Source organism: Rhinoderma darwinii, chromosome 7 (assembly GCF_050947455.1).
Source record: "Rhinoderma darwinii isolate aRhiDar2 chromosome 7, aRhiDar2.hap1, whole genome shotgun sequence".
In the NCBI taxonomy this organism is placed as follows: domain Eukaryota; kingdom Metazoa; phylum Chordata; class Amphibia; order Anura; family Rhinodermatidae; genus Rhinoderma; species Rhinoderma darwinii.
Genome location: NC_134693.1, coordinates 39,137,272 through 39,147,776, shown reverse-complemented (window position 1 = coordinate 39,147,776; position 10,505 = coordinate 39,137,272). Strand labels below are relative to the sequence as shown.

Below are 10,505 nucleotides of genomic sequence, written 5' to 3'. Positions count from 1 at the left end.
TGGCCACATTCAACATAGAGGATGTGTATTACCATATACCAATGCAGGCATCCTCCAAGAGGTTTTTGAGGCTGGCTATCTGGATAAACGGAAGCCTTCACCTCCAGTACAAGACTCTTCCCTTTTTAGGGTCTCTCGGCCCCTGAGATTTTTCACAAAGGTAATTTCAGAAAAAGCGGCCTTTGTCAGAATCCGACTTTCTACTGATTTCGTCCTGTCACCAATCTTTGGCCAACCACTGTCAACTCCTCTTCTCTACCCTCCGGGACCTTGGGTGGAATATAAACAGGGAACAATCTGCCCTAGCCCCTCCAAAATCAAGTTGTTTTTTTTTTGTTTTTTTTGGGGGGGGGGGGGGAATTCAGCTAGACTCTACAGTCAGAAGTGCTTTCTCCCCCATAAGAAAGTCCAGTCCCTAAAGACAGGATAATGGATCTCTTTACTTCCCACAAATTCTCCGTCTGGAAAGCAATGTCCATTCTAAGCCTAATGACCTCAGTTATCCCTGCAATAAAATGGGCTCAGAACCACTCAAGGCCACTTCTGGTGGAGATCCTTGGCCTTTGGGATGGTTCCTCCCTCTCTTTGGACTCCAAATGTCACCTTTCTTCAGAAGTGAGACTCTCTTTTCTGTGGTGGACGAAGGTAGAGAATCTCCAGTCTGGGATGCCCTGGTCAGTGCACAACCTGGTCAGTTCACAACCTTGTCAGCCTCACCACAGACGCAAGTCCAGGGGGTTGAGGGGCTCACTTGGGGGAGGATTTCTGGCAGATCTGGGGGAGGATCTTTTGACCAGATCTTCCTCCTCGAATTTCAAGGAACTGATGGCCATAAAGAAGGGTCTCCTAGCTGCAAGTCCCCTATTACAGGGAAAGGATGTCAGAATTTATTCAGACAATTATGTTGCAGACTTCCTTAGCAGAGTCAGAATCAGGCAAGGCGAGTGGTGCTTGAACAGGGATATTTTTCTGCAGATTGTTTCCAGATGGGGTCTTCCTCCGATGGATCTCTTTGCCACCAGAGAGAACAAGCAAGGTGGGAAATGTTACTCTCTGAACCCTCTAGATGACGATCTAGCTGTGGATGCTTTGAGCCACCCCTTTGTCTTATTCCCAGGGTACTAACGAAAATCAGGGAAGACAGAGCTTCAGTGATTCTGATTGCTCCAAGGTGGCCCAGGAGAGCCTGGTTACCTTTGCTCATGTCCCTGTCAGTAGCTCCTCCTTGGGTGCTTCCCATCAGGAAGGATTTTCTTTTTCAGGGTCCCCTTTTCCATCCACATCTCAACAAACTTCAATTGACCATGGAATTTCAGAGGTCAATTCTAGAAAAAGTCTTTCAGGCAAGGTAGTAGACACACTCTTAGCCATTAAGAAGAAAGTGACATCCAACATCTACTTGAGAGTTAGGAACACCTTTACTAGGTTTGTAGGTTCAGACAAGAGCCTCTGACAGATCCTAACATACCAGTCCTTCTAGATTTCCTACATGCAGGTAAATACAAACGACTTAGACCCAGTACTCTGAAGGTTCGGAACGCAGCATTGAGTTCCTTTTTTTTTTTTACATTAGGCTAGCCGAACATCCCTGGGTAAATAGGTTTATACGAGCATCATCACGTCTGAGTCCCACTCTTAGGTCTGTAGTACCACCTTGGTATCTAAACACTGTCCTCTCTGGCCTTTCTTAAAGTCCCTTTGAGCCTATTGAAAATATTTCAGACTACTCTTCCTAATCAGACTACTAACCATAAAATTTATTTTCCTTATGCCAATTACTCCTGCCAGGAGGATTTCTGAGATGCAGACTTTTTTTCAGCTCACCGCACTCACCCCCCTTATACTAAGGTATTGGATGACAGGGTGATAGTTAAACGTCTCCCCTCCTTCCTCCCATAGGTAGTTTCAAAGTTCCATACTTTGCAGGATGGCATTCTACCTTCCTTCTTTCCTGACCCAGAAAACATTCAGGAAAAAAGATTCCACTGCCTGGATGTCAAGTGATGTCTCCGGAGATATCTAGAGGTTATTTCTCATTGGAGGAAAGATGAAAATCTTCTTCTCCTACAGTTTCAGGGACCTCATAGAGGTAGTAAGGCTTCTAAAGTATCCATTACCAGATGGATTAAGCAGGCAATACGTTTAGCTTATGTGTCCTTATCTCTGCCTCCATCAGTACGGTTTGGAGCTCATTCAACCAGGTCAATGGCCACTTCCTGGGCTGAGAAAGCAGGAGCCTCTCTTTCTCAAATTTGTAAGGCAGCCACGTGGAGTTCTCGGCATATTTTTATTTTTTTTTCGTTTTTTTTCTTTTCGTTTTTAGACATTATTGTCTTCAGGTTCTTTTTGGAGGAGATGCTTCCTTTGGCTGCAAAGTCCTGCATGTGGTTGTCCCTCCCTGCAGGCTGTTGTCCCTCCCTGATGACTACTAGTCTAGTCTCGCATGGGTGCTGTCATGAGCGATGGAAAAACAAGAATTACTTACCGGTAATTGTTTTTATTGGAGCTCCTGACCGCACCCTATATATTCCATACCTTATAAGATTTTATTTGGCACTAAGAGGGACAGTTAACTTTCTATCCTTTCCTCCGTGTGGCGGTCTATAGGTCAGAGTCTGGCCTAGGCACAATAGGGATATAATTTACTGGATTTGGGTCCTTTTCATCCTCTGCCTCTTGTGTTGTTCTCTGTCAAGATACCTTGTTTGTTTCACTTTTCCGGGTACTTCCTTTCTTGCAAATCACTGAGGTGTGGAGGGGGTGTGAACCTTTTTATCTCCTCAGGTTTCCTGTCCTGGGATGGGCGGTCACCTCGCATGGGCGCTGTCATGAGCTCCAAAAAAAAATTACCGGTAAGTAATTCTTGTTTTCGGCTGATCGCATATTTATTTTTTTTGCCATTAAAAATAATCATTGTCGGTAGCACATCTTGTAAATGGGATTTGCTGCCGACAATGATGCACACTGTGAGGGGACGAATGATCTTGTTCGTTCATATACAGCACGATGATTGCTCCATGTAAATGGAGTTAAACAAGGTTCAACTATTTACCGGCATTGTAAAAGGAACTTTACCCAGCCGGACACTTATATTATCAGCAAATACTACTTATCACTAGTAGCAGCTATGTTGTTATACAGGTATTACAGTTTATAGCAGTAGTAATGAGATTTTCTTTGGCGTGGGCTTGCCCCTCTGTCCTTTTCCATATGTCACATCTGAGTTATGGGGCAGTGTTAGTTGGTTGATTATATCTATACATTATAATTAGTAACAAGAACTTCATCTAGTTTCCCCTGTACATAATAGGGAGATTTATCAAAAGTTGTGTAAAGTAAAAGTGGAGCAACTGTCCATAGCAACCAATCGGATGCCATCTCTCATTTTCCAAATGTCCTTTGGAACATGAAAGCTGTAATCTGATTGGTTGCTATAATCAAATCCCGCCCATAGATTTTAGCCGAGGAATAATGTGCAGTTCCTAAACCTCACGGGGAGTTACGATTATTCCAACCTACAAAATAAATAAATCTATGGCTGATACGAAACATTTAGGCCATGTTTGGGTTCACTAATGAGAATGTTTCAATGATCTGTTTTATCATGTCCTGCCATAGGTGCGGTTACTGATTATGAAATCTCTGCACTCTGGAATTTCTTGCTTTTCTTACCTGAGCACTGATACTAAACCATTTTGTTTGTTGACTGTGGCTTTCTTTCTTCATTGCACTTTACACTTTTTCTCCTGGTGTCCCACTGAATCCCATTTTTAGATTTAGCTTGTTGTATATCATGTGTCATGTTTTAGACACATAAAGGCTCATGCACATGGCCATATTACTGCATTATTTTGTACAAAGCCGTATAAGGATACCCCCAGAGGATAACTGCACCTCCATATGAGTCTCATTTAATACAGAGGCATTCCTAGTTTTTGGGGTTTTTATGTCGTATTTCATAAATATCAAACAGAAAATAAATTGGGGCATGGTCCATTGGACCCCATATAGAAGAATTTCTTCAAGGGGAGAATGGTTCCCTACAGACTCCCAACGGAAAATTGTACAGTGGCGTATGGGACTCTGGGCTTCGTTACAGCCTCCATGCTGTGTTTGAGGCCTTAGGGTATGTTCACACGGCTTATTTACGGACGTAATTTGCGCGATTTACGGCCGAAAATGCAGCTCGATAGCATTGGCAAACATCTGCCCATTCATTAGAATGGGTCTTACAATGTTCTGTGCAGACGGTCATTTTTTTTACGCGCCGCTGTCAAAAGGCGGCGCGTAAAAAAGACGCCCGCGTCAAAGAAGTGCCTGTCACTTCTTCAGACGTAATTGGAGCCATTTTCCATTGACTCGATGGAAAAGCAGCTCCATTTAACGTCCGTAATGGATGCAGCAAAAAGCGCCTCAACATGCCATGGTAGCACAAACCCCACAATACTCAATCAAAATGAAATAAAACATGACAACAGTTTCTTTGGATAAAAATGGCCACGGTGTTTATTAAGGGTAACCTAAGATAAAATAATTCGAAGAGAATAACCATAAATAATCGAATAAATAATAAAATATAAATATTTTGACCAATAAAAACCAAGTCCGCCCAGCATTAGCTGGGTGACAAACCCCTCTAACAAACAACGTGACGTGAAGGAATTTAAGAACAATAGGGCGGGAGGGTGGGCGACGGTCCAATCCTCAAAAACTGGCTGCTTGACCACGATGAACTGCTCCTTTTATGTCCAATTTTCCCGCCTTTAGGATTTTATCAATGACCAATCAGCTGGCCTTCCACAAAACTGCCTGGAGATAGAATCTGCCAGAACCTGCTCATGCAATTGCACAGCTGACCTAGGTCCAATCAGCTGGGACCAACTCCAAACTGCCCAGAGACAGAAACATCTGGAAACCGGCTCGTGCCACCAGCACAGCTTACCCGGGGGACACCACGATGGTAAGTACCATTCTAATATAAAATAACAAATGGAGAAAAGAGGGAAAGGGGGAGAGAAAAACATACCAAGCAAAAAAACATATTTTATTAACAACTTATGGGGGGCCGTGCGACCATGTGTCCCCCAGGCAATAGCCTGGGGGGCCCCTGACATGGTAGCACAAACCCCACAATACTCAATCAAAATGAAATAAAACATGACAACAGTTTCTTTGGATAAAAATGGCCACGGTGTTTATTAAGGGTAACCTAAGATAAAATAATTCGAAGAGAATAACCATAAATAATCGAATAAATAATAAAATATAAATATTTTGACCAATAAAAACCAAGTCCGCCCAGCATTAGCTGGGTGACAAACCCCACAAGCCATGACATTACCAAGACATGGCCCCCCCAAAACACCGCAGCCATTCTTCAATTAAATTCTGCAGGCCCAAATTGAAAATGTCGATACCCACATCAGAAAGATGTATACAATCATTTCTGAACAGCCCGTCTGTGAGGTCTTCAAGGTCACTGTGTCTATAAGAAAGACCACCGAGGACCGACATGTATTTAGACATGGCTCTATTAATCCTTTTACGGATTCGATTCAAAAACTTATAATTTCCAGAGGACCATAGCAGTCTTGGAATAATCTCTGAAAAGGAAATAGTAGCGTCAGGGAAAAGACATTTTATCAAGGCTATATCCCTTCTCATTTCCCAAAGTAAGTCCAAAGTCTTTTCTTTACCTAGGTCATTGCCTCCAGCATGGATGATAATTAAATTCGGATCCGGCCAATAAGAACTCAGTGATTTAACTAAAGAAAACACGTTCTTCCATTGCAAACCCCTTACCCCATGCCAAAAAACCGAAAAAACTAGCGGATCCATAGACAAATTTTCTGTATAGGACCTTCTCGCGGCTCTCTTCTGTGCCCAAAATATAAAAGAGTGGCCAAGGATCCAAACAACCAAACGCTTACCTGTGGATATATAATTACACTACTAACAAGTCTGGTCGAACATAAAGTTTAAATCTATTAGACTCCCACCTTCCAATTCTTTTTATAATCCCTTCATCAATTCCTAACTGTGCAGCTTCCGTAGCTGCACCTATTCTAAACGAATGGGAGGATATTTTTAAATGCTCCAACTTCAGGGACTTCAAACATTTCTTCAAAACAGAGTTAAACTGAAATCTGGACAGCTGATCCCCATTCTGATGAATCAGGAAAGCAACCCCAAGACTCGGCCTGATTGACAACCAATGTTTAACATTAGAAACTGGGCAAAGAACAGAACCCGAAAACTGATTAATTCTAACCAAACGACCTTTTCCTAATTGATCTGTCTTAGATTTTTTTAACAATAACAAAACATGGTCAATTTTGCAACTAACATCCTGAAATGAAAGGCCCGGGACTGAAACTTTACTCTCTGCCACCAGTTCGCTTATTCTCAAGGCTGCAAAGAACATTAACACAAATGCTGTTCTAAACAAACACACTTCAAAATTACTAAAACAAACTAAATGTAACACATTGAATAATTTTAACAACAAATCTAATGAAATAGGCCTTCGTCTTTCCACAACCGGAGCTGACCTATGGTAACCTTTCAAAAGCTGCTTAACTGGGAAGAGCGAAGAAATAGCCGGACAACTGTTTAATTTAAGAAAGAAAGAGATGCCTGCCAGAGACTTAGAAATGGAGGCAAATGACAGCCTCCTACTAATCAGGCTACATACAAATTTTAAAACTAGACCTACCTCATTATGAAAGAAATTACAGTTCTCATTAACACAGAAATTAACCCACTCCTTCCAAGCAGCTGAATAATCAGCCCATGTTCTTGGAGCCAAGGATCTCTGAATATTAACATAGATTAGTCCCAAATCAGATTCCATAAATGAGGAGGACACGGAATTCCACAAAGCTCCGCTTCTGGTGCCATCGTTCTGAACCTCCGCCACTGACAACGAGATAATGAATCTGCTATATCATTCTTTTTTCCTTCTATATAGCTAGCTTTCAACCAGATGTTCAACTTCAGACAACATAAAGTTAAATGTCTTAATATCTTAACTACTAATTCACATTTTGAAGATAATGTGTTAATTGCAAAGACCACACCTTTGTTATCCGTAAACAACAAAATTCTCCTATTCTTAAAATAATGACCCCATACAACTATGGCTACCAAAACCGGAAATAATTCCAATAAGACAATATTTGAAGTAACTTTGCTTACACGCCAAGCACTGGGCCATAACTCAGCCGACCATTGACCATTAAAGAATGCCCCGTAGCCCATACTACCGGCTGCATCCGTAAATAAAGACAAAGAGTCAGAATCCTCAAAATTAAACTGCCAGCAACTGCGTCCATTAAATTTAGATAAAAATTCTAGCCATACAGCTAAATCTTCTTTTAGCTGAACCGTTAACCTAATATGGGACCTAGGTGACTTAAGACCCCTTGTTGAAAAATACAGCCGCTTTGAAAAAACTCTTCCCATAGGAATAACTCTAGAGGCAAAGCTCAACAACCCTAACAGTGACTGCATATCACTTAATGAACATTTCTTCCTAGCTAACATACTGACTAAAGAAACCCTTAACTTTAACAATTTTTCCTCTGGTAAACTAAATTCCATTCTCTCAGAATCTATTCTAATACCTAAAAATTCTAATGACCTACATGGAAACACAGTCTTCTCTTCAGCTAACGGAACACCAAAAAATTTCATAAACTCGACAAATTTTAACAATAAGGAATAACATAACTCAGAACTAGCATCACCTATAAACAGAAAGTCATCAAGATAGTGCAGAACACCTCCATCTGGAATTTGCTTCTGCACTACCCAATGTAAAAAGGATGAAAATGCCTCAAAATAGAAACAAGATAAAGAAAAACCCATTGGTAAACATTTGTCATAAAAATAATCACCTTCAAATTGAAAACCTAGAGAGTTGAAACCTGCAGGGTTAACTGGTAGTAAACGGAAAGCTGATTTGATATCAGCTTTTGCTAAAAAAAACATTTTGACCAAACTGTCTCAATAAAGAGACAGCCTGATCAAACGAAGCATAGTGTACTGTCGCTTTAGACTTGTCAGCATCATCATTTAATGAAGCCTTAAACGGGTAAGAAAGGTGATGTATTAAACTGAATGAATTCAATTCCTTCTTAGGGACAATTCCTAAAGGTGAAAGTCTAAAGTTTGTAAACGGCGGATGTATAAAAGGACCAGCGATCCTGCCAGTTTCAAGCTCTTTCAGGATTTTCTGATGCACAATATCCTTATGCTGCTGGATGGATTTCAAATTATCCACCCAGCAACAACCAGATCCTTTGAAAGAAGGGATATCAAAACCAAACTTAAAACCGTTAAAAATTAAATTAGCTTTCTCCCTGTCTGGGAACATTTCTAGCCAAGGCGCCATTCTTATTAATTTCACTGGCGTCCATGCTTTTGGATAACTGTTCTTTGGAACTAGGGGGTTGAGACTGGTTTGCTCTTTTAAAACAGCGACACATTGGGTGCGAACCCCCACAAAAGGAACATTCATGTTTATACCGACAATTGTTCAACCATTTACACTGAGCTTCATTATAAGCAAAGCAAACTCCTTTCCTCAACGTATTCTGAGAACTAGGCTGCTGCTTGGGCACTGACCTTTGTGGAAGCATTAAACTAAGCCACAAACCAACATCCTTAGTGCCCCATTTTAATGAAGGGTACACTGCCATCTTCTGGCGAAACATTTCATCATAATTGTACCATGCTAAACCACCAAACTGGCGGTAAGCCTCAAGAATAATGTCTACATGCTGAAATTAATTACTAGAATTAATGAAAGACTTTTCCCCTAAAACTGAAGCATAGATACAGAACGCCTGTAGCCAGTTAAAGAAAGACTTAGGAGGAGAACGTTTTTTATCCTCATCTTTATCAGACTTACCATCCTGCTTGACAAGAGTCTCCTTCGCAGATGGTAATAAAGAAAATAAATCTATAAACTCGTTCCTCCAAATACGCTCCTTAATTGCTGGCTGTAAATGAAAACCTAATGGCGAAATATCGCAAGACATCACTTCCTTACAGCAAGTTTCCGAAACACCAATTCCTTTCTCTAAAACAGGAATATTACTAAAACCAGCATTCTGTAAATGCTGACTACTATGCTTCCATACATCAGCGGGGGAACTAGCAGGAACAGCCGACTTACTGACCAAATCAGCTAATAATTTTAAAATATCAAACATTACATTAGAATTGAGGGGAGGGGGGATGGGGTGGGACAGATAAGGGGTAGCTGGCATCTCACCACTCTGTTCCACCTGTCCTGGGTCGTGCACCGCTTCTGCTACCTCCTGCTGCGTGCCTGTAGATCCTGGGGAAACTTGCTGACAGGAAAGTTGACTCCTGGGACCTCTTCTTCTCCTTGATACTGGCGGGGGTGGGGAATAAGCCACCCTAGTCTTCCGGCTCCTCTTCCTCGGTTGCAGCTCTGAAGAAAAGTCCTGCGCCGCCTCTAAAACCAGTGAGGCCGGCGCTTCCGCTGTGTCCTCCACACCATCCTTGGAGCAGGAGGGGGTACCCGACCAACCTGTTGTCTCCCGTTCTCTGACTAAACTTCTGGCCAGCGGGTTAGCCAATTGCGCCGGCACTTGCTGCGCACTTCCGGCACTGTGCGCCACCTTCTTTGATGACACGGTCGGCCGCCTCCTCTCAAGCTCCGGCACCTGGAGCGAACGTCCGGAACTGCGCTCCACCCTCAGTGATGACTCTGCTGCAGACTTCATCCTCTTGGCTGCAGCTGATGACGGCACCTCGAGTGACGACCCAGCAGGAGACACTGCTTCCTCTAGGTCGTCTTCCAGCCCAGCAAGTTCGCTTCTTCCCTCGACTTCCCTCGACGGCGCTGCTGCTAGGCATTGCCTCAGCCAGTTTTCTCCTCCTTCCGACTCCGCTCTTCTGATCAGCTCCATCAGCAGGACATCCATGGCGACGGTCCAATCTTCAAAAACTGGCTGCTTGACCACGATGAACTGCTCCTTTTATGTCCAATTTTCCCGCCTTTAGGATTTTATCAATGACCAATCAGCTGGCCTTCCACAAAACTGCCTGGAGATAGAATCTGCCAGAACCTGCTCATGCAATTGCACAGCTGACCTAGGTCCAATCAGCTGGGACCAACTCCAAACTGCCCAGAGACAGAAACATCTGGAAACCGGCTCGTGCCACCAGCACAGCTTACCCGGGGGACACCACGATGGTAAGTACCATTCTAATATAAAATAAATGGAGAAAAGAGGGAAAGGGGGAGAGAAAAACATACCAAGCAAAAAAACATATTTTATTAACAACTTATGGGGGGCCGTGCGACCATGTGTCCCCCAGGCAATAGCCTGGGGGGCCCCTGACATTACGGCTGAAATTACGGAGCTGTTTTCTCCTGAAAAGAGCCTCGTAATTTCAGCCGTTACGGACGCTGCCATGTGAACATACCCTTACTGTGTATTTTTGGAGTATGAGGGTAAAGATAGTGT

At 42.6% G+C, this 10,505-nt stretch overlaps 1 protein-coding gene across 1 annotated transcript; it reads right to left on the bottom strand.

The window, feature by feature from the left end:
* Window positions 1-2,026: 2,026 nt before the first annotated feature.
* LOC142657445 (uncharacterized) lies at window positions 2,027-10,231 on the bottom strand. Its single transcript, XM_075832474.1, has 3 exons — window positions 9,281-10,231; window positions 6,716-6,918; window positions 2,027-2,101 (listed from the first exon to the last, which is right to left on the bottom strand). Exons 1-3 carry the CDS (start codon window positions 9,957-9,959, stop codon window positions 2,027-2,029), a joined length of 957 nt encoding a protein of 318 aa, XP_075688589.1. The 5' UTR covers window positions 9,960-10,231.
* Window positions 10,232-10,505: the final 274 nt, after the last annotated feature.